General features: G+C 36.6%; 1 protein-coding gene across 1 annotated transcript; it reads left to right on the top strand.

Moving 5' to 3' along the window:
- The first annotated feature begins 1,911 nt into the window (after positions 1-1,911).
- LOC129256722 (MTRF1L release factor glutamine methyltransferase-like) lies at positions 1,912-23,198 on the top strand. The gene is made up of 6 exons (XM_064097703.1): positions 1,912-2,456; positions 8,656-8,747; positions 10,180-10,273; positions 10,435-10,548; positions 16,647-16,711; positions 18,901-23,198. The coding sequence occupies exons 1-6, from the start codon at positions 2,097-2,099 to the stop codon at positions 19,124-19,126; spliced, it is 951 nt and encodes a 316-aa protein (XP_063953773.1). The 5' UTR covers positions 1,912-2,096; the 3' UTR covers positions 19,127-23,198.
- Positions 23,199-24,330: the final 1,132 nt, after the last annotated feature.

Raw genomic sequence — 24,330 nt, 5'->3', positions numbered from 1 at the left:
CCTGATTTATGTATTTGGAATAAATGAATTAAAATAATAATTTTGTCATTGTCACTAAATTAACAAGTAGTCTATGATTCTTTTTAGCCGAGAGTTTAGGTGAATCAAGTTATTTGAGGAGAGACTGGAAGTACTAGTAGAATTAATGGACGAGCAAAAGTGAACAAGCAGCATAAAGTTAAAGTTAAGAGTAATGAGACCTACATTGTGCAGCCATGGATCTAGGTTGGAGGGGGTGGTAGTTGCGGGTTTTCCCTGTAAAAATCACCACCCCCCCCCCCCCCCATTAAAAACATAAAACATAACAAATATATAAAGATATAAAAATGAATAAATTTGAAAATAAAATAAATAATAATCCTTTTGAAAACCAGGATCTTAAAGGGGGAGGGCAAAAGCCCCACCCCCCCCCCCTTAAAGAATTTTGATCCATGGCTGTTATGTAGATGTGACAGAGAATTTCTAAAAATATATTTTTTTTTAATGGGAAAGATACATGGGTGATTTCAAGTTTGCTGTTGACCCTTTTTAATGAATTGCAAGAAGAGATGAGAGGTGGAAAATATAAGAGAAAGAGTTGTGTGTGTGGTTGAATAATAACAGTGCGATATGGCAAAGAGAGAGCTGAAGAGAGATTAAAAGAATAGATAATGTATAATAATAATGTGAAGGGGCATAGGCCAGGGTGCACAAGAGAGTGGACAAAGCCAATTGACAAATTACCAACAGGGAGCAACCATAAAGGGCCATTTTATTCTTGATTTATTTTGAGAGGAGGCTGGAATAAATGAGGGAGAAACAATTCATAAAGAGTGGGGGGGGGGGGGGCAAAGCCGACCAGTGCGCCCCCCCCCCCTTGAGAGGCTCAATTAAAAATTGTAATGTAAAATGCTGTTAAAACAGAAGTGTGTCCCCCTTTTGAAAGTGAAGACCCCCCCCCCTTTTTTTTTTTTGCTCGTCAAATTTTTCCTTGGGAAAATGTGCCCCCCCCCCCTTTGGAAAAATCCTAGATTCACCCTGCCTGAAATTGATGAGGTTTGGTAATAACATGTCACTTATCTGTACTCTTAAAGAGTGAACACAAAGAAATTAGATTACCCACCCCCTGCAAAATAGAATTAAATGATCATTATCAATATAATTGGAAAGGCTAGCTTGGCGTAAAAAACAACACTACTACAGAAAATTGATAGGTTCTAATTACACTGCGATGTGAAACATGCATCTAGTGATTCTGATCTGGAGAACAGCAGATCGAGAAAGGTCGTAATTTTTTTTTAAATGAAAGAACCAAATTACAAAACCAGTATTAAAGTGAAATGTTCAAACTAAAATACATCATTATTTATATTGGCGTATTGTTAACTTATTGTGAAATAAACTAGTTCGTAAATATCTTCCCCTTTCATTTTATACACCGATGTTAAAGAGAAGATAAAAAATCGGCCGATTCACCCCCCCCCCCCCATCTTCAGGTTAAACAAGATTAAGAAGTGTCAGGCTGTGGACCGGTCCGGGGCTCTGCATTCTATACACGGATTGAAAAACGATGCATGCATGATGACTCATTGTAGTGAACAACGCTGATTGGTCAATAGTAGTAAGCAGTAGATTAATCACGTGATGAATATATTAAATTTCATGAATAATTAACGCAAAGTTGACCTCGCTCAATGCGCATGCGTGACGCTGATCTCTACTTTCTGTTCCGTCATATAAAGAATCTATTAGGATGTGTGGAGCAGCGAACTGATGAATTATTCATGTATATGCAAATGGGGGCTTAGGATTTGCCCAAATGTCTCCAACAAAATGGCGGAGCTTCGGGGGCCTGGGTCTAGCTATTGATAACTCTGACGCTTGTCAAGGCCCTATATAAACATATAGGGCCTTGACGCTTGTGTGTTGCTGCCCTCTACGTTCGTTGGTTCGTTGGTACTTGGTAGGGATTTTGATAGCTCTCGCAATTCGCAAGCGCAAGCGCAAATACCGAATTGTCGATGTCCGGGCCCTGAAAAACGTTACCGGTACTCGATAGTGGTCGTTACGGCTGGATTGAAACATTTTTGACGTCATCAAGTGATTTTCAGGGGAAAATGCGATTGTCTTTCACTAGGCCTAAATTAATTTCTAATGTTATGAAAAGTGGGTCGTCTCTGGGACCCAAACAATCTACTAGTGATTGTTGGCGCCAGCAGAACTCGAGGTTGAATACAAGAATTTCATCATCGTCCTCCAATCAAGTCAGACTTCAACTTCAAGGTTTCGTTGAACAAAGACCAAAACATGATATTCGGCAGGAGCGAATAAGAACTTACCTTTCATGGACATCAAATGGTGATGAAAGTGTGTCCAGAGTGGTTTCTAAACTGGTTGAAAAATTTGAAAATGAAGATGTTCCAGAAGCAGATGTTTCTGCTGAGAATATTGTTGCTCATGCTTTAGGAATTCAGCAGGTAGGTCTACTGCTACTTACCGTAAGGGCACTAGTATTCAACCCGTTTGGAGAGTTTCCTCAAATATATAGAAATATAGAATTTACCTGAATTTCAGACCCGTCTTATTTCCAAGAGCAAATGCTGGTTATTCTTTTTCCGTTATTTTTTTCTTCAACCAGTTGACTGTGTGCGCGGGCGATCGAATTATACGGCGACGGATTTTGGTACTAGTATTCAACCCGTCGGCACTAGTATTCAACCTAGCGATGAAAGATGGCCCTGTCTTTCAATCTGCCCTTGTCCCATCCGACTATGGACTAGACCATTTGAGATGAGACCAAACAGGGAATTAATCAAAGCCAGAGATTTACATAGATCTAGATCTAATTTAGCAATCTAAACCCTTTTGAGATTTGCTATCAATCCTCACTAGGTTGAATACTAGTACCATTCAGTGCAAAAGGCCATCGCCGCATAATTCGATCCTCCGCGCATACAGTCGACAGATTGACAAAGAAAATATCGACAACAGATTACCCTGGAAATAACAAAGGTGTGAAATTAAGATAAATTCCCTATTTCTAAATATTTTGGGGAATATGTCAAAATCTTTGAATTATGCCGGGTTGAATACTAGTACCCATACGGTACCTCGAGCGAAGTTCGTGCTGGCTCCACTCCAGTCTCCACTTCACTACCGCTACATTACGCTCCACCTATACCCACCCGGAGTGGAGTGGAGCCTGCACGAACATCGTCTGAGGTAGGTACACGGTTTCTTCGTTTTCTTCGCTCTCAGCTTAAAATTATTGAGACCTCTTTTGTCTTGGGATTAAAGAAAACTATGATAATTGAACAATTGTAATCATGACTATGTATGAGTAGGCCTTTTCCTCTAGTATAAGTTTTTGCATTGCCTATCGCTTTGTATGGTCAGGTAAGGTCCCCCTAATCTAGACCAAAAGCTTCGGTCTCTGTTATGTTGGTTGTTCAGCTGAACTCCGTTGGCTTCACTCACCAAATACAGAGACCGAAGTTCTAGCGCGATCTGTACAGGGGACTCAATGGCCATATGTTTATGTACTTAAGATCGGATAAAACGGAAGTGAATTTGCACGACAGCTGAGGTAAGTCACTGTTTTTGTTCCTTTTAACTTGATTTTTCTCTGTTTTTTGGCAATTAATGCCAAGAGGGAATATTAATTTGCATTTTGGTCACGTTAATTTTCAAAAATTTTATTCATTAAAGACAAAAATTGAAGAGCCCCGACGGGGGGATTTTGCATTGCAAGTCCCCTAATGGTGGCTGCACGCTAGCTAGCCGTCTGTGTACAAGGAGAAAAAAAAAAAAAAATGTTAAAAAACTCCTCGAAACAGACGGCTGCCAGCTGTCTACCCCTAATCATGCTAATTTTTAGCTAAACCAGGGCCCCTTGTTTGCGCACACATGTTTCTGTGCGATTCTAGAGAGAGAAGATACGCAATGACCGCAAACTTTACATCTGCAAAATGCAAAGACAGGTATTATTAAAAAATCTGACTGAAAATGGTGCGAAAAGTGACGGCCTCAAGCTACCATGCCTACAGCCTTTCAGATCAAAATCCCTGAATCGTGTGTAAAGTGAATAGGTGCGCAGACATGGGGCACCAAATATTATTTGTTCAAAAATTAAAATTAATGTAGCAACATCTTCACATTTTCTGGCAGCCAAGTTGATAATCTATCAATGTGACATGTTTCCATGGCACCTCACAGAGGCTCAAACAGTCTAGGTCAGCATAAAGACTTAAAAATGCCTATTTTCAGCCACTAGCCCACACAGTAATGAGTATAGCCTATGGGGATGGGATAAAATGCTCTGCATTTCCAGACACATTTTATGGAGAATTTAAGCCTTATTTTTCCCTATTTAGGAAATTTTATGGTAAGTTTTTAGCAATGTCTTTGACAATAATGCTAATAAAGAATATATTAAGGTAATTAATGCTTTTTAGTAGAAATGCTGTTTCGTTTTTTTTTTGTCCTACCTAGCATTACTTAGAAAGTATATGGACTTAGTTCATGAAACTTGGCCATAAGGTTAATCAAGTATTATATACTGAACATCCTGCCCGAGTTTCAGGTCACATGACTAAGGTCAAAAGTCATTTAGGGTCAATGAACTTTGACCATGTTGGGGGTATTTGTTGAATTACCATCATAACTTTGATAGTTTATGGATCTGATTCATGAAACTTGGACATAAGAGTAATCAAGTATCACTGAACATCCTGTGCGAATTTCAGGTCACATGACCAAGGTCAAAGGTCAATGAGCTTTGGCTATGTAGGGGGTATTTGTTGAATTACCATCATAACTTTGATAGTTTATGGATCTGATTCATGAAACTTGGACATAAGAGTAATCAGGTATCACTGAACATCCTGTGCGAGTTTCAGGTCACATGATCAAGGTTAAAGGTTATTTAAGGTCAATGAACTTTGGCCAAATTGGGAGTATTTGTTGAATTACCATCATAACTTTGAAAATTTATTGGTCTAGTGCATTAATCTTGGACATAAGAGTAATCAAGTATCTCTGAACATCCTGTGCAAATTTCAGGTCACATGACCAAGGTCATTTAAGGTCAATGAACTTTGGCCATGTTGGGGGTATTTGTTGAATAACCATCATAACTCTGTAAGTGTATTGATCTAGTTCATAAAACTTGGACATAAGAGTATTCAAGTATCACTGAAGATCAAATGCGAGTTTCAGGTCACATGGCCAAAGTCAAAGGTCATTTAAGGTCATTGAACTTTGGCCATTTTGGAGGTGGTTATTAGATTGCTGTACTAACTTTCAAAGTTTATAGACTATATACTAGTTTATAAAATGTGGATATAGGGGTAATTAAGTATTACTGACAAGTCTTAGGTTGCATGATCAAGGTCAAATGTCGTTTATTGTCAATGAACATAGCATTTTTGTCTCGCCTGCATAGCAGAGCGAGACTATAGTCGCCGCTTTTCCGACGGCAACGGCGGCGTCGTCAACATTGAAATCTTAACCAAGGTTAAAGTTTTGAAATGTCATAACTTAGAAAGTACAGTATATGAACCTAGTTCATGAAACTTAGACATACAGGTAATCAAGTACATGTATTACTGAACATCCTGCCTTAGTTTCAGGTCACATGACCTACGTCAAAGGTCATTTAGGGTCAACGAACTTTGATAATGTTGGGGGTATTGGTGGAATTATCATAACTTTATTAAAGTTTATAGATCTAGTTCATGAAACTTGGGACATAAGATTAACCATGTATCCCTGAATATCTTGTGCTTGTTTCTGGTCACATGACCAAAATCAAAGGTCATTTAGGGTCAATGAACTTTGGTCATGTTTGGGGTTTTTGTTGAATTTGCATCATAACTTAGAAAGTGTATGGATCTACACATGTAGTTCATGAAACATAGACATAAAGGGTAATCAAGTATGAATGATTGTTTTGCACATGTCTTAGGTCATATGATCATGGTCAAAGGTCATGTTGGGTCAATGGAAATAGTATTCTTTTGTGAATAATTATTTAATAGCTGTTTTCAAAGTCAGCACTGCTGCTATATCGAATCGCAAAATGCAGGCGAGACTGCCAGAGGCGTTCCACTTGTTCATTATATGAATGGTGTTTTTTGTGAATAATTATTTTCACTTGTTTCACTTTGGGTGGCTGTCGCCAATTTTTTTAAACGCCCATCCTACGGGACGTGTTATGGTACCTATAAGCTCGATGTCCGTCCGTCTGTCTGTCCGTCCGTTGTAAACGCGATAACTTCAGTTTGACTTAAACCTAAGCTGATATAATTTGGTGTGTATGATACTAGCTAGCATGGATCCCAGGAAGCCTATCGATTTTGAGGTCAAAAGGTCAAGATCACAGTGACATGTTTTCATCTTACCCTTCTGAAGTCTTTGTACTGTAAAAGTGACAACTTCAGTTTAACGTAACCTAGGCTCATATAATTTGGTGTGTATGAAACGAGCATGGATCCCAGGAAGCCTATTGATTTTGAGGTCAAACGGTCAATGGTCAAGATCTGACAGTGACATGTTTTCATCTTACCCTTCTGAAGTCCTTGTAAACGTGATAACTTCAGTTTAACTTAATCTAGGCTCATATAATTTGGTGTGTATGATACGAGCATGGATCCCAGGAAGTCTATGTATTTTGAGGTCAATGGTCAAGATCTGACAGTGACATGTTTTCATCTTACCCTTCTGAAGTCCTTGTAAACGTGATAACTTTAGTTTTACTTAACCTAGGCTCATATAATTTGTTGTGTATGATACGAGCATGGATCCCAGAAAGCCTATTGATTTTGAGGTCAAAAGGTCAAGATCACAGTGACATGTTTACTCTTTTGAAGTCCTTGTCAAGCTGGTGATATCATATGCCCACTTATTCTTTTGTATCTTATATGAAAATTATGTTGAAATTTTGTCCTCCATGAACAAAATTAAATTGTCTACTGATTTAGTGTGTAAGATAATTATTCGTACAACATATGAAATAATTAGGATTTCATGTTTTGAAAAGGCGAAAAAGAGGATGAGACATCATCAGCCTACTGATGCATATAACTGTTTTTTTTTAAAGCACAAGTCCACTCCAGCAAAAAGTTGATTTGAATAAAAAGAGAAAAATCCAACAAGAATAACACTGAAAATTTCATAAAAATCGGCTGTAAAATAAGAAAGTAATGATATTTTAAATTTTCACAAAACAGTCATGCACATCCTGGTTGGTATGCTAATGTCTTTTGTATTTTATTGTATAAAATATGAAATATTCGAATTTTCTCCTCATTGTCAAGTGAAACAACAATTAATTCCTCCCTGAATATATGGAATTAGCATATGGTTCAGTCAAGTTGATCGTTATTGTCAAATCTGTAAAAATTGAAATATTGTAGAATTCAAACAATAAAAAACAAAGGAATAATTGAGTGGGGGACATCATCATAGACCTGTCTCATTTGCAGGTCACTGAGTTGTGCATATATCACTGTTTTGTGAAAAATAAGCGAAACTCTAAAATGTCATAACTTTCTTATTTTATATCCGATTTTAATGAAATTTTCAGCATTATGCTAGTTTGATTTTTCTCTATTTATTCAAATCAAAAATTTTCTGGGGTGGACTTGACCTTTAATTGCTTAACTTTAAAATTCAATAACTTTTTTGTTTTTAGCATTTTGCTCACTGAAGTCAACATTATGTTGGGCAATTTAAGGAAGGAAGGTAAGGAAGGTGAACAGTAATTAACTCTACTATATAGATTGGAAAGCTCATCACTTTTCCTTTGAGACCTCTTTAGTTTTTTTTTAAACATGATCTGGGGGGTGTTTCACAAAGATTTTTGTATGACTAAAGGCCACCGCACACCTTACGACCCGACTGGTCGCCGACTGGCTTGCGACTGAGTGAGGGGAGATGTGACGTCACAGCTCTTGTCAGCTTGAGCGTCGCAGACCGGTCAGAGACAAGTCGCAAGGAAAATCGTAAGGATTTGACATGTCGAATCCTTATGACTGGATCGCAAGCTCAATCCAACTTCCAGCCAATCACACAGCAGAGTTGCACGATGCGTATTATGATAAACAACGCGCATACGCAGTAGTAAGCGCACTTTCTCAGTTGCAATGCCAAAAAGCAAAAAGCGCATGCGTGAGTCGCAGATCGGATCGCAAGGTGTGCGGTGTCGAGGCTTATGAATGCCTTGCGATTCATCTCCCCTCACTCAGTCGCAAGCCAGTCGCCGACCAGTCGGGTCGTAAGGTGTGCGGTGGCCTTTAGAGTCGCACTTAAATACCGAGTTGCGTACGGTAAAAAAGGCTTGATCGCATTGGTCAGATTGTGTCATGAGGACGCGCACTACTGCGTATCTATCTATAAGATTGCACGTTGCATATCATGTACTTGTTGGCATTTAAGTGCGACGTAAGTCATACTTAAATCTTTGTGAAACACCCCCCTGAAGTTACAAGGTAGATGGAGTAGTACCTTGTGCACCCAAGCTCGTCAATTTTATATGATGTGGTGGTAGACATTGTATTGTTGATGGTCAATAGAGCAGTCTTTATTCTCTGATAGCATCTATCAACATATACTGGGAAATTTTTAGGTCTTGTAGTAATATATCACCTATAATATATAAAATGTATCTTAATGCAGCTTTCAGATTTTGCAAGAATAGACCAAACAAAGATCTTGTCATCTGATGAAAGAAAGAGGATCACTGACTTAGCCAGTCAGAAATTGGCAAGGTAATTCAAACATGATGTAATGTTAATGTGCAAGTTGCTTAATTTAAAAAACAATTTTAGCCAAGATATCTTGGCTAGTACTTTGGTAGCCCCAGGGATGTTGTTAGTAATTGGGTGCTGCCCCGGGGGGGGGGGGGGGCAGTCAAATGTATTGCTGTACACACGCATGGCCAAATTATTTCCAAACACCCCCTAAACAAGTTTTTCTCTGTGTGCAAAATAACCCCCTAAACAAGTTTTTCGTGGGCTTTACACATTTTGGCTCCTAAACAAGTTGTCGCCAGAATATGACCCTGGAGAAAAAGCTTGGGGAAAAAAAACATACCCTAAACACGTTTGGCTAGTCTTAAAAAAAAGCTTTTTAAAAAAAATACCCTAAATATGTTTCACCCTTTGATTGACCATTGACCAGTCAATCGCAAAACTACCCCTTTATTTTGAAAATCACGGCCGCGTCCAAAACTGAAAAAACATCCCTTTAAACACGTTTTTTTTTTGGTCATGCGTGTGTACAGGCAGTACAGCAATATATTTGACTGGCCCCCCGGGGGTGCTGCATGCTACCATCAAGTCCTCAACTAGCCTAAATTTAAATGGAATAAAATCCAGGCATTGTGAAGTAAAAACAAAAAAAATGATTACTTGATCCAATTATTTGTAACTCAAATACTCTGCTCTATTAGATATTCATATCCTATTCCAATATGCTTTTAGATTTCAACATGCAAAATTCAGTTTACTTAAATGTGTTTTATTAAATGATGATGAACAATTTACAAGTGTGTAAATTGTGGTGATGCTGTGAAGTCGAAGGTATCTATAATATGCAACTAGTGCTGAATGCTTTTGCATAACATTGTGAAAGCCCTTGATGTCGTCATCACTAATATCAATCTTAAAACTAGATTTTTTTTAAAAACAAGGTCAGTAGAATGAATTGGCTGTGGAAATCAGCTTTCTATAATGACGTCAATGGGGTATTTACTATGTGTGCCTAAGAAAGCGCATCAAAATCCCTGCCATAGACTTTTCTTTGATTGAATGTGTATTTCAAATATCGTCTCGGTTTTTGTGGCTATGGTGAAAATGATTCGCCCAAAATGCACAGTGCTGCACCCCAAAATGTACAGATTGAAGCATGAACTTGTGACTTGGTGGAGCACTAACCAAGGAAATAAAAATATGATGCAGGGGTCATGGCCAATTTGCCCCAGAAATGATCAAAAGTGCCCCAGAAATAATAATGAAAAAACCCTGAAAATCCCCATTCACTGAAATTATTAAAGCTCATCCAAAGGAGCAGATTGAGGCAGGTGGCAGTACTTAGGTTGTGAAAATTCACCTACCCCCCCTGAAAAAAAAAACATTGCTTGGTACTCACTACTTACTATTGGCTACATCCTTGAACCTGTTTTATTTGATATGTTAACAGAGTACCGATGCAGTATATTATAGGAGAATGGGATTTCCGTGACATCACTCTGAAGATGAAGCCTCCAGTTTTTATACCTAGACCAGAGACAGAGGTAAGAAAATTTAATAACCATCCCACCTTGGTTGTGATTAAAATATGCAAATGTACATGTTCTCTGTAAGCATGTAAAGTGCAGTAGTAGTATTTAATACTCAACTTGGTTGCTCTTATAAACTTTAAATTATTTATCAATCTGCCATTTTGTATCCAAAGATGTTGGTAGATCTACTTGTCAGTCATTATGAAGAGGATGAAGAACTTACAATTCTTGAAGTTGGGTGTGGTTCTGGTGCCATTTGTCTCTCACTCCTCTGTGAATTTGAAAAGGTAAGAGAGTAATATTTATTTCACTTTTATTTATTTCATTTATTTTCCATTGAAAACATAAGTAAAGCAAACACATACAAAATTTGCAAGTAAAAAATTGGAAGGGCCCCAAGAAAAGTTTGCGAATATGGGGACCTGTACAAAGTAAACAAATAGACAAATTTTAATCAAATAAAATGTAATGTAATAAAAAATAAAAAAAATACCTCATACATGACAAGCACACTCAGATCAACGCACCAGCGTACACCCCATGCAGAACATCACCAAATAATGAAGAGTGAGTAAGGAAGAAAGATGGCAAAAGAGTGAAGAAAATGAAAAGAGACGGAGAGAGAGTGGGGAGAAGGAAAGAAATGGGTTCTACTCGGTGAACATCAAGCATTTATTTTTTTACATGAATATTTGAATTTTGTTACAGTTGAACATTTTACATTGCAGGGTAACATATTCCAATCATGGACACCCTGAAATCTTACATTATGTTGAGTTAATGAAGTATGTATTAAATATAATAACTGAAATTCAGAAAAATCATACTAGACCTTCAGAGGCCCTTTGTTTTTAACCAGCCACTCCGTGATTTACATTTAAGTTCATGCCAAAGGGAGCATTCAAATTTTCACAGAATCTATGGGAGAGGGAGTTAAGCATATTGTGTTTTCCTTCAGACAAATAACTAATAGAGAGGAAGGTATTTCAAGCTATTTTACTCCTGTGTTTAATATGGTCAACCTGTGAAAAGTATTTATTATAATAATAACATGCGAAGCAGAGTGAGACTATAGGCGCCACTTTTCCGACAGCGGCGGCGGCGGCGTCAACACCAAATCTTAACCAAAGATTAAGTTTTTGAAATTACATCATAACTTAGAAAGTATATGGACCTAGTTCATGAAACTTGGCCATAAGGCTAATCAAGTATTTCTGAACATCCTGCCTGAGTTTCAGGTCACATGACCAGGGTCAAAGGTCATTTAGGGTCAATGAACTTAGACCATGTTGGGGGAATCAACATCAAAATCTTAACCTAAGGTTAAGTTTTTGAAATGTCATCATAACTTAGAAAATATATGGACCTAGTTCATGAAACTTGGACATAAGGTTAATCAAGTATCACTGAACATCCTGTGCGAGTTTCAGGTCACATGATCAATGTCAAAGGTCATTTAAGGTCAATGAACTTTGGCCTTGTTGGGGTATTTGTTGAATTACCATCATAACTTTGAAAATTTATTGGTCTAGTTCATAAAACTTGGACATAAGAGTAATCAAGTATCACTGAACATCCTGTGCGAGTTTCAGGTCACATGACCAAGGTCAATGAACTTGGGCCATGTTGGGGTATTTGTTGACTTACCATCATAACTCTGTAAGTGTATTGGTCTAGTTCATAAAACTTGGACATAAGAGTTATGAAGTATCACTGAACATCCTGTGCGAGTTTCAGGTCATATGACCAAGGTCAATCATAACTCTGAAAGTATATGGATCTAGTTCATAAAACTTGAGCATAAGGGTAATCAAGTATCACTGAACATCTCATGTTTCAGGTCACATGACCAAAGTCAAAGGTCATTTAAGGTAATTGAACTTTGTCCATGTTGGAGATAATTATTAAAAATTGCTGTCAAAACTGTCAAAGTTTATGGATATAGTTTATGAAATGTGGATATAGGGGTAATTAATTATCACTGACAAGTTTTAGGTCACATGATAAAGGTCAAATGTAATTTAGGGTCAATGAATGTAGTATTGTATCATTTTATGAATGGTGTTTTTTTTTCATAATTATTTTCAAAGTCAGCACTGCTGCTATATTGATTTGCGTAATACAGGTGAGACTGCCAGAGATGTTCAACTTGTTCACTTATTTTGCTATATTTCCATGTATATAATGGCCCTCAACCATGGTAGGACTTTTAGGTTGCCTGCCGGTAGTTTTGGTTGCCAATGGCACCCGGGCAACTGCTAATTTTGAGCCCTGCTATCTTATAACTTTGGCCACTTTCAGTTTATTGGGGATACACCTGATACAAGAGATTTATTATAAACATTACAAAGTGGTTCCACAAAAAGTGTATACATTTTTTACTACATAAGGGCATTTTCACGGTAACTGACATTACACAGCACAATGTTTTCACACCTTTCATTGTGTGTATCTCTAAAACAACAAATGATGGGAGTTTGCTTTTGATAGAGTTAATAAAGTGAACCTTGCTGTATACTCTGATACTAAGTTTTCCTATGTAACCACATTTTTTTACGCATCAGCAAGCAAAAATGTGTCGGTAACTGACATTACGCAAAAGGACATGCAATTTCAGGGTGTTCATTAAAATTGAAATATCTCATGTCCCTGAGTAGATAGAGTAATAATTTGAATATGTAAATATACCTCAGTTACTAGGTTAAGATGTGTCAAAATATTAAACAATTCGTTTTTGTCTTTTGGGGACTATGATAATTTTTCCACAACCATGCTGGTAACTGACATTACGGTAACTGACATTACACTTAATTTGCCATAGAGATAACACATGGAAGTCAAATGTGTGGAATCATTGCATTGTATCTTCTGTGCAGGGCTTCACATGAAAGTGAGCTTGATGGGGAAGTATACCCAAGTTTTTAGGAACAATCCAATGAAAAAACTTTTTCTTTTTCTTAATTCCTTTCTTTGATTTGAACATTTTTATCATTACTAGTCGGTAACTGACAATATACACATTAACATTTACTAGTGCTATATGATTTTCAAAGGCATAATTTTCTTGGTACTTATATGTAAGGCTTTTTAAAATCATAAAAGTTTCATAATACTTCACATTTTTAATTATCCAAAGATAAGAAATGTATGTTTTACTTACTCCGGGGGGGGGGGGGGGGGGGGGGGGGTCATAGCAGCTACATGTTTTCCTATAGTAATTTAATATTGCATTGACTGTACACATGGATTTTTCTGATTATACACCCATAATATATTCATCAGTTTTATATTGACTTTTTAAACCTTTTCCTTCTCCAACCTCCCCCTCCCCTCAAAAAAGGCAAAATGAATAAGGGTCTCCTCCCCTAGGCTACATGTACCCCTCCCCCGAATCTCATGCAGCCATGTAGTTTTATTGATTTCTATTCTGGTCAGTGCAAGCAATTTCAATTCTCTTCATAATTTGTTTAATCATTTTCTTTGCTAATTTGTTTTATAAGCTGTCAACAAAAAATAAACTCCAGCTTCTAAACTGAAACTGAACTATTTGTAAAATTGAAAAAAAAACCACAGTTTTAGTAGATCCATGCAACATTGATCAGAACTGTCAAATTTCACTTTTCATCTATACTTGTAAACCAAAAACAAAATTGTATCACACATCCACACTACTAACAGGTATAAAAACCAGGAATTTACTTTTAGCGAGGCAATGCTCAAAAGAATCCTAGAAACTAAAAAAGGGACCCTGGAAATCCCCTTCATCACAATGTTAAGCTTAAAAAATGTTGCAGATTTAGGCAATAGGTTGGGAAAAGTACCCCCTACCCCCCCCCCCCCGAAAACCAAACAAAAAATTGTCTGATACAAACAATTAGGTACTTGGTAAGTGCATGTACAAAACAATTTCACAGTAATTTTTTTTGCACGATGGGAATGCAACTTCCTTCATAATTTCATATAGTATTCCTTGTGAACTATACCTTTTAAAAGTCAATAGCAAGCTCCTTCTGGTGTGACTTTTAAAGTGAAAGACTTAAATAACAAGTATACAATATTTCTTCACCATAAAATTTACCACATATTTGCATTTCAATATTGGTAACCAACGTTTTATCATGGTAACTGACATTACATCTCGGTAACTGACATTACATTTTCCACTTGGTAACTGACATTACATATATTTAATGGTACCCTATGGCTTCATTGTTAATTGGTAATCTTTAATTTTGGTGTAGAAGGGAGGGGTGTTACCTAGAGAGGAAATCTACCAAGTTTCATATAATATATCCTCTTTTCCAGGAAATGAGAAAAAAAAGTTCATGTTTTCGGTAACTGACATTACATACCATATCACATACTTCATCAATGTTTTTTTATCAGATGAATGAATTACTGGTGTTCCTTTCTGTGGGATTTTAAAAAGTGTTATAATAGCAAGCTAAATCACAGGCGAAAACATCATGATCAAACCTGTTCTTTAAAAATCTGTCAAAACAAAATATGTATCAATATACTATTTTCAACACTAATTTGTATCCATACTTTGGCAGCCATTTTGAAATAAAAAATGGCTGCCAGAGTCGGAAAAAAATTTGTCTCAGAAACTTCAGGTCTTGTTTTATTAAAAAACATAAAGCATTTGACATGAATATCTACTTGATTTTTTTGCCTCTGTGTCCATCTGTGGTGAAAATGCCCATAAGCTAATACATCATCAGCTCCTGTTGCTTTGGAAGATTTCAAGTTCATGACACAGATTAATTGTTTCACAAGGAGAAGTTGGATTCAGAAACAAAGAGGCCATAGAGGGTGTAGTCAAAAAATCTTTGGATGATTTGGTTGAATTTGGAATGGATGCTGAAATGTTTTAGCCATATTAATTAAATGAGAGTTGAAAGCTTTAGTTTTATATTCTTATGAATGGAAAGATGAATGTCCATAAAACATTTTGTGTGGTAATGAATTATGATTATTTTTTCCAAATAAATTATTAATTTATGCTCACATCATGGCTACTCCCCCCACTCCTTTCCCCATTAAAACAAACCCAAACTGTTCTCCTTTTATATTTTCATAATCTATGGATAGTTCTATAAGATCCATAACTTATTACCTTGGCCAAAACACTTCCTCGAGCACCACCATTGCCCCCCACCCCACCCACCCCTACACACCTGAACCACTACGATGATATCTGCTTTACATATAGCAGTGATTTGCATGAAATAAATGGATTGATTTTTTCTTCTATTAAGTATTATTCTGTCATATTTAAGTGTGGAGAAACGAGTATGACATGAATTATGAAATGTAAACCCACCTTCAGTTAGAATGGCAAAATTTAATAAAGGTAAATGCTTGAGATGTCTGAAATGAACTTTACTTAACTTTGATTTGTTTCATTTTATGTCCTCAGATCCAGCTGGCACAAACAGCATAAAGGTTATGTTTATTTAGAAATATATACACACAAAATCTTTGTGAATTATGCTCTATGCTCACATTCTTTCACTGTCCTTTTTGTCTCGCCTGAACAGAGTTTGGCAGAGACCAAGTGATCACTTTTGTTGTTAGTCTGTTACCAAAATCTTAAAGTTTTTGTTCAACTTGCTCTCATTTCTTTATTTCAGCATCGATTAAAAAGTTCATACTTGGTACATAGGATCCTTGGGTAATACCACATGTGAGTCCATGAGAATGATGGGGTCAAAGATCATCTAGGGGTCAAAAGGTCAAATGATGTCATGCCCATCCTTTTTTTATAAAGTTTTTGTCTACCTTGCTCTCATTTCATTATTTCTGCATCAATTTTTATCACACTTCAACTTGGTTCAAGTGATCCTTGGGTAATACCATATGTTGATGATGATGGGGTCATCTCCGTAAGGGCCAAAAAGGTCATGTTTTTGAAATTGCTCTCATTTCTTTATTTCTGCATCAATTGTGCTTACACTTGGTAGAGACGATCCTTTGGCAATACCGCAAATACCACAAGTGTGATGAAGATGATGGGTTCAAACGTCATCTAGGGTTCAAAAGATCAAGTTTTATTCAAATTGCTCTCATTTCTTTTTTTTCTGCATCAGTTGTGTTTACACTGGTAAAAGTAGCCATTGGGCAATTCCACACGTGTGTTCATGATTATGATAAGGTCAAAGGTCATTGAGGGGTCAAAAGACCATATTGCATATTTTTTTCGATTGTGATATCAGGCGAGACGGTCAGACCTGTGATTTGTTTTATTTGAATTCCTATATTAATAAACATAAAAACTTACTATGGAGATGCCAATCAATGAAGAGGAAGTAATCTTAATAAATCTTGATTCTGTGTACTTTTATTTCATCTTGCATATTAATACCTTTTCAATTTCACTTAGGCACACATAACAGCAATAGATGCAAGTAAGGATGCTGTTAGGCTAACACAAGAAAATGCCTTAAGGTAATTGCCACTTCTCTTAGGTCACTCACTGTTTCCCTTTCACTCGTAAACAAATTTTTTCTTGTTAAATTTTGTGACTCCACTGTAGTCTTGAAAGGTATACCGTGCACTTCACTGGCCAGTTGTGGAGATGTAAAACTGATCCAGTTGTTAGCTCATTAAAGACAGAAGTTAATACAGGGTATTCCTCAATTTAGTTCAGTTCAGTTGTCATTTTAGAGTCATCAGTGGGATTGTCAATTGCAAGCTACATGTACAAATTGTAAACTGAAGGGGAAGTTCACCCAGATGTCAAGTTGGTATCCATCTAAGCAGAAAAACAAGAGAAACCTGTCAATGAAAGTTTGAAGGAAATCTCCAGAATAATAAGAGAGATACTGATGGTCTCATTTTCATTTTGTTGACACCATTTGTTGCAAGCAGCACCCTTGCTTTTTGACATCAGGGTAAACTCCTCTCCATTATTGACCCTAAAAGAGCCAGGGGGCTGAATCTGCCGAGATCTCAGGTCTTCAATCGGGTTAGTGCCGCAAAAATTTGCACAGTGGTTGTGTGCGATAAAATCTACAAGAATGTATGGTTAATTTTTTCGAAAAAATAAGATTTTTCATTTAATGAATTAATTATGCTAATTTATGCTTGAAATAAAACATTTGCTCTAAGCACCATCATACAGCCCCCAAGCTGCTAATTTTTTATTCACAGACTCTGCAGGGTAGGGTACTGATCAAATATACTTTAAAAAAAATTTGGTATTGCAAATTTTTTTCTATGTATTTCATTGTTTTTAAATTTCTTATGTATTTCTTTGTTTTTTGACTTTGTTTTTTATTGTTTTTTTGATAGAAATTGTTGCAGACTTAATTATGATCGTAAACAAGACAAAATTAATTAAGTCAGTAAAAGTAGAAATAATGATACATAGTTTGACTAAATACACAATTTGCATTGGATTTGTACAGTATGAATTCACTTTTATGAGCAGTTTTGGGTCTGACATGCACTTTATAATGTTGTGTAATTTCGTAACCGCGTATCCGGGCGTCGCAAATTTGGTCTCAAAATTTGTGAGAGATTTGAAAATAAAGTCAGTGAGCGGCGCAGTTGAAAAATTTTGCATAGCGGATCTATCGTGAAAAATGTAGAGGGGGGCGAAATCCCCCCTGGCCTTTTAGGGTTAAGGGACTTGCTAAAGATATTCATTTATCAGCAGATGCCAGCAAGTTGGAATGCAATCACTTATAAAAAAAAAATCAACAACAAAACAGCATCTTCAATGACTTCAGTAATATCATTTCTGTACCTTTTATGAGTTATCTATAATTACTCGATTTAAAATGTATTAATAAGATTTCCACTCTCCTTTTTGTCTCGCCCACCGGAGGTGAAGGCGAGACTTAGGGATCCAAAAGTCGTCCGTCGTCCGTCCGTCACAAACCTAATGACACATAACTCCACAACCGTAAGTCGCTTTTCAACCAAACTTGGATGATAGATGGACTTGGGGGACCTGCATGTAATGCTGCAGTCGGAGGTCACATGGTATGGTCAAAGGTCACTTTCAGGTCAACGTTAAAGTTTACATGCAAGACTCTGTTATGACACCTAACTCCGCAACCTTAAGATGGTAGATGGACTCTGGGGACTTGCATGTTACGCTGCAGTTAGAGGTCACATGGTAAGGTCAAAGGTCATTTTCAGGTCAACGTTAAAGTTTACATGCAAGATTCTCTTATGACACCTAACTCCGCAACCGTAAGTCGCTTTTCAACCAAACTTGGATGGTAGATGGACTTGGGGGACCTGCATGTTATGCTGCAGTCGGAGGTCACATGGAAAGGTCAAAGGTCATTTTCAGGTCAACCTTAAAGTTTACATGCAAGACTCTTATGACACCTAACTCCGCAACCATAAGTCACTTTTCAACCAAACTTGGATGGTAGATGAACTTGGGGGACCTGCATATTATGCTGCAGTCTGAGGTCACATGGTAAGGTCAAAGGTCATTTTCAGGTCAACATTAAACTTTACGTGCAAGGCTCTTATGTCAAGTGTTATTCCATCCCAGTCATTTCACAATGAAGTTTTGATACAATTCTGTTGCTTGCCCTCGCAAATCACGATATTTCTGGTTATTTTCATAAGTGGGCGAGACACAAAATCGCTTTTGCTTTGTTGAAACATTGCAGGCATGGTCTAAGCAATCGTCTCTGTGTTCACCACTCTGCTCTGACTAATGAGAGTCCTCTACGTCTTGATTCCAAGTATGGAAACAGACACCGGTATGATGCCATTGTCAGCAACCCACCCTACCTTTTCACCAAGGATATGGATGACCTTGACCCAGAAATCTTAAGGTCAGTATCTTTCCTCCCTGTTGACATTAATAGAAGTTTTACAGAAACAAATGCATGAGAAACAGTTTGAGGTGAAATTCCCTTCCTAAGTTCTGATTGTACAAAAATACCTAATGAGGGCGATTACTGGCTAAAACTCACATCAAGTTTCTCGAAATAGATGTATTTTTAGGTGACGTTTGTTATTCTGAAGGTTCGTTATTCCAAAGTTTCAAATATTCTGAAGGTTTGTTATTTCAAAGGTTTGTTGTTCCGAAGGTTCGTTAGTCTGAAAACAAAATAATGTTTGTTAGTCCGAAAACGAAATCAGGTTTGTTCTTCCAAAGGTTTGTTAGTCCGAAAACGAACAAGGGTTCATTAGTCGGAAAATGAAATAAGGCTTGTTTTTCCGGAAATGAAATAAACCTATTTTAGTAACAAAAACATTGTTGTAATTAAAAAATAATGAGAGTGGAGGATGACACCTGAGGATTTTGTGGCCAAAGCATGTATTGCATCCAGAAGTGGCGTGGAACAAACATCTTGATTTTGATTTTATCTGAGCAGCTGCCGCATGCCTGAGCAAATGGATTAAGAATGTTGGGGACTGTGTGTTGGTCACCCGTGAATAACTCAAGATTTATAAGGACAATTTCTGTTTCTTGGGGGGCCATTATTTAGGGAAATATACTTTAATGAATCTATGACAATGAAACGGCCAGTATCAAGTCGTAGTTCATGATTAAATGTTCATTGAACATAAGGCTGGTAATGACAGGATAACTTAAAAAGTATGTGGACCCAGTTCATGAAACTTGGCCATAAGGTTAATCAAGTATTAATGAACATCCTGCCTGAGTTTCTGATCACATGACCAAGGTCAAAGGTCATTTAGGGTCAATGAACTTAGACCATCTTGGGGGAATCAACATCAAAATCTTAACCTAAGATTAAATTTTTGAAATGTCATCATAACTTAGGAAAAAAAATGGACCTAGTTTATAAAACTTAGACATAAAGTTAATCAGGTATCACTGAACATCATGTGTGAGTTTCAGGTCACATGACTAAGGTCAAAGGTCATTAAGGTCAATGAACTTTGGCCATGTTGGAGGTTATTATTAAATTGCCTTCATAACTTTGAAAGTTTATGGATATAGTTTATGAATTGTGGACATAGGGGTAATGAAGTGTCACTGACAAGTCTTAGGTCGCATGATCAAGGTCAAATGTCATTTAGGGTCAATGAATGTAGTATTGTATCAATATATGAATGGTGCTTTTTGTGAATAATTATTTTATAGTAGTTTTCAAATTCAGCACTAGCTGCTATATTGAATCAGGTAATGCAGGTGAGACTGCTAGAAGCACTCCACTTGTTTTCTTTCAAGATTGTATTTCTTGGTTACCTAAGTAAAACATTTTTCAATAAGTCCTTGTTAATCCTCACTAATTGACTGACAAAGTAGACTGTTGTTTTTTGCATTGTCATTCAAAACAAAATGTTGGTAAGGGTGGTTAGGGAAAATACACTTTGGTGGATGGAAGTACAAAACAACCAATAGGAACAAGATGTTCATTATTGACTAATTGATACGTACTTGGAACGTACTGATGAATGCTTTTTTGTCTCACCTGCATAGCAGAGTGAGACTATAGGCGCCGCTTTTCCGACGGCGGCGTCAACACCAAATCTTAACCGAAGGTTAAGTTTTTGAAATGACAGCATAACTTAAAAAGTATATGGACCTAGTTCATGAAACTTAGCCATTAGGTTAATCAAGTATTACTGAACATCCTGCCTGAGTTTCATGTCACATGACCAAGGTCAAAGGTCATTTAGGGTCAATGAACTTAGACCATGTTGGGGGAATCAACATCAAAATCTTAACCTAAGGTTAAGTTTTTGAAATATCATCATAACTTAAAAAATATATGGACCTAGTTCATGAAACTTGGCCATAAGGTTAATCAAGTATTACTGAACATCCTGCCTGAGTTTCTGATCACATGACCAAGGTCAAAGGTCATTTAGGGTCAATGAATTTAGACCATGTTGGGGGAATCAACATCAAAATCTTAACCTAAGGTTACATTTTTGAAATGTCATCATAACTTAGGAAATATATGGACCTAGTTCATGAAACTTAGCCATAAGGTTAATCAAGTATTACTGAACATCATGTGCGAGTTTCAGGTCACATGACTAAGGTCAAAGGTCATTAAGGTCAATGAACTTTGGCCATGTTGGAGGTTATTATTAAATTGCCTTCATAACTTTGAAAGTTTATGGATATAGTTTATGAATTGTGGACATAGGGGTAATGAAGTGTCACTGACAAGTCTTAGGTCACATGATCAAGGTCAAATGTCATTTAGGGTCAATGAACGTAGTATTGTATCAATATATGAATGGTGCTTTTTGTGAATAATTATTATATAGTAGTTTTCAAATTTAGCACTAGCTACTATGTTGAATCGTGTAATGCAGGTTAGACTGCTAGAGGCACTCCACTTGTTTTCTTTCAAGATTATATTTCTTGGTTGCCAAAGTAAAACATTTTTCAATAAGTCCTTGTTAATCCTCACTAATTGACTGACAAAGTAGACTGTTGTTTTTTGCATTGTCATTCAAAACAAAATGTTGGTAAGGGTGGTTAGGGAAAATACACTTTGGTGGATGGAAGTACAAAACAACCAATAGGAACAAGATGTTCATTATTGACTAATTGATACGTACTTGGAACGTACTGATGAATGCTTTTTTGTCTCACCTGCATAGCAGAGTGAGACTATAGGCGCCGCTTTTCCGACGGCGGCGTCAACACCAAATCTTAACCGAAGGTTAAGTTTTTGAAATGACAGCATAACTTAAAAAGTATATGGACCTAGTTCATGAAACTTGGCCATAAGGTTAATCAAGTATTATTGAACATCCTGCCTGAGTTTCATATCACATGACCAAGGTCAAAGGTAATTTAGGGTCAATGAACTTAGACCATGTTGGGGGAATCAACATCAAAATCTTAACCTAAGGTTAAGTTTTTGACATGTCATCATAACTTAAAAGATATATGGACCTAGTTCATGAAACTTGGCCATAAGGTTAATCAAGTATAACTGAACATCCTGCATGAGTTTCACGTCACATGACCGAGGTCAAAGGTTAGGGTCAATGAACTTTGGCCAAATTGGGGGTATCTGTTGAATTACCATCATAACTTTGAAAGTTTATGGATCTGATTAATGAAACTTAAACATAAGAGTAATCAAGTATCACTGAACATCCTGTGCGAGTTTCAGGTCACATGATTAAGGTTAAAGGTCATGTAACTTCATGTAAGGTCAATGAACTTTGGCCATGTTTGGGGTATTTGTTGAATTACCATCATATCTCTGTAAGCAGGGTGCTACATAACTTTTTAGAAGCACTTGCCCAGTTGGGCAAGTGAATTTCTAAATAGTTGGAAAATACTTGCCTGAAAATACATTTCACTTGCCCGAAAAAAATACTTCAAAATAATGTTTTACCGCTTCAAAAAAGTACTACCATTTTATATACCATTGCCCCTTTCCTTTCATTTTAATGTGAACTATTGTACCTTGTAATATTTTTTTTCAAAGTTATTTTACCTCCTATGACCGAAATTGGTGTCAATACACCATTTGATTAATTTTCTCTATCATATATTTTCATGTGCTTTTGTATATGATCGTGACAAAAAATAATAAGGGGAATCACTAAAAATAACTAAAGAAGAAAGAAGGAAAGGAAAGGGAAGGAAGGAAGGAAGGAAGAAAGGAAGAAAGAAAGAAAGAGGGAAGGTGAATGAATGGGTGAAGGAAAGGATGAAGGAGAGAAAGAAATAAGGAAAGAAAAGAGATGAATGGAGATGAAAGAAATAATAAAGGAAAGAAAAAAAGGTTTCTTCATTCTTTGAAATTAATAAAGAAAAAGGGAAAGAAGCACATGAAAGGAAGGGAAAATGAATTAATGGGTGAAAGAAAGAATGGAAAGAAAAAAGGGGGAAAACAAAGTAAGAAAAAGGGAAAAAAGAGAGAATGAAGAAAAAATATTTCCTGCATTTTTTGAAAGAAAGAAAGAAAAGAAAGAAAGAAAGAAAGGGGAAAAATAGGAAGGAAGGACTGAAATTAGCAAAAAAAGGAAAGAAAGAATAAGGAAAAAGAGGAAAGAAGAAAATAAAGAATGAAAGAAAGGATGAAACTTTAGTGGAAGGAAAGAATGAAGTGAAGAGAGAATAAAAAAGAAGAAAATAATGGAAGAAGGAAAAGAAAAAGGAGAGGAAGGGAGAAGGAAGCAAAGAAAAATTAGAGGAAGAAGAAGAAATTTTAAGAAAGAAGGAAAGTACATGTAAGAAAGGAAAGGAAACAAAGAAAAATGAACAGAGAGAGAGAGAAAAAAAGATCAGGAAAGAAAGCTAGGAAAATTTGAAAAGATAGATGGAACAAAAAAGGCAAGCGGGAAAGATAGAAGAAAGGATAGAAAAGAAAGAAAGAAAAAATGAAAGGAAGGAAGGTAGCAAGTAAAGATTAAGGAAGGAAGAAAAAGAAAGAGGAAGAAAGCTCAAATTTAAAACAAAACAAAAAAATGCAATCATTTAACAAAAATCTTGCTATTTGTTTAAAATATATTGTAAAAATTGTTGGAAAAGTTAACGTTTGAGAAATAAATAAAATTTCACAGAGAAACATTGACAAACTTAAAAATCAAATGAATCATCGCGGCATCGTGGACTTGCACGCATCTTTCTTCCCACTACACCGATCACAACACCAAATCAAAACAACGGCTGAAACGAGTTATGAAAACTCAATAACTTGCTCCTCCGATCACATCACCAAATCAGTAATCTGAGACTCCATATAAGTATAACAATTTCCTGCCGATTTTGTGATTATTTTGTTGGAAAAACTATTTTTCATGTGAGCTTGTTCACTTTGATTCGGAGTTTGATCGGGGATAGTGCACAGCAGCATGGAGATCCATGCATGCCTGCACACACAGGCTGGAGGCTGGGTGCACCAGCCACATGTATGTATGCTGACTCTGTGTGTGTGTTTTTGTGTGTAGATCACAAAAAATGTCGCAAACTGGCTTGCAATTTGAATTGAGGGAAGTTGTTAACTTTGTTTTTCTCTCTTTCTCTTCTGTATTTTTGAGTGTGAAGTATGGGGAAACATTCTAAAATTTAATTTCACAGTGAGAATTTTGCTTGCCCGATTTGGGCAAGTAGTTTTTGTCTTTACTTCAAAACACTTGCC

This window comes from Lytechinus pictus, chromosome 3, assembly GCF_037042905.1.
Source record: "Lytechinus pictus isolate F3 Inbred chromosome 3, Lp3.0, whole genome shotgun sequence".
Classification (NCBI taxonomy): Eukaryota; Metazoa; Echinodermata; class Echinoidea; order Temnopleuroida; family Toxopneustidae; genus Lytechinus; species Lytechinus pictus.
Note: the sequence above shows the minus strand (reverse complement) of the source record. Positions and strands in the feature narration are given on the sequence as shown.

What these genes read in the sequence shown, in the direction of transcription:
- LOC129256722 (XM_064097703.1), top strand. Translation starts at nt 2,097, where the DNA reads ATGCGATTGTCTTTCACTAGGCCTAAATTAATTTCTAATGTTATGAAA. An exon ending in GCCAGTCAGAAATTGGCAAG is followed by an intron (nt 8,748 to 10,179) that starts GTAATTCAAACA and finishes ATATGTTAACAG; the next exon opens with AGTACCGATGCAGTATATTA. An exon ending in TCCTCTGTGAATTTGAAAAG is followed by an intron (nt 10,549 to 16,646) that starts GTAAGAGAGTAA and finishes AATTTCACTTAG; the next exon opens with GCACACATAACAGCAATAGA.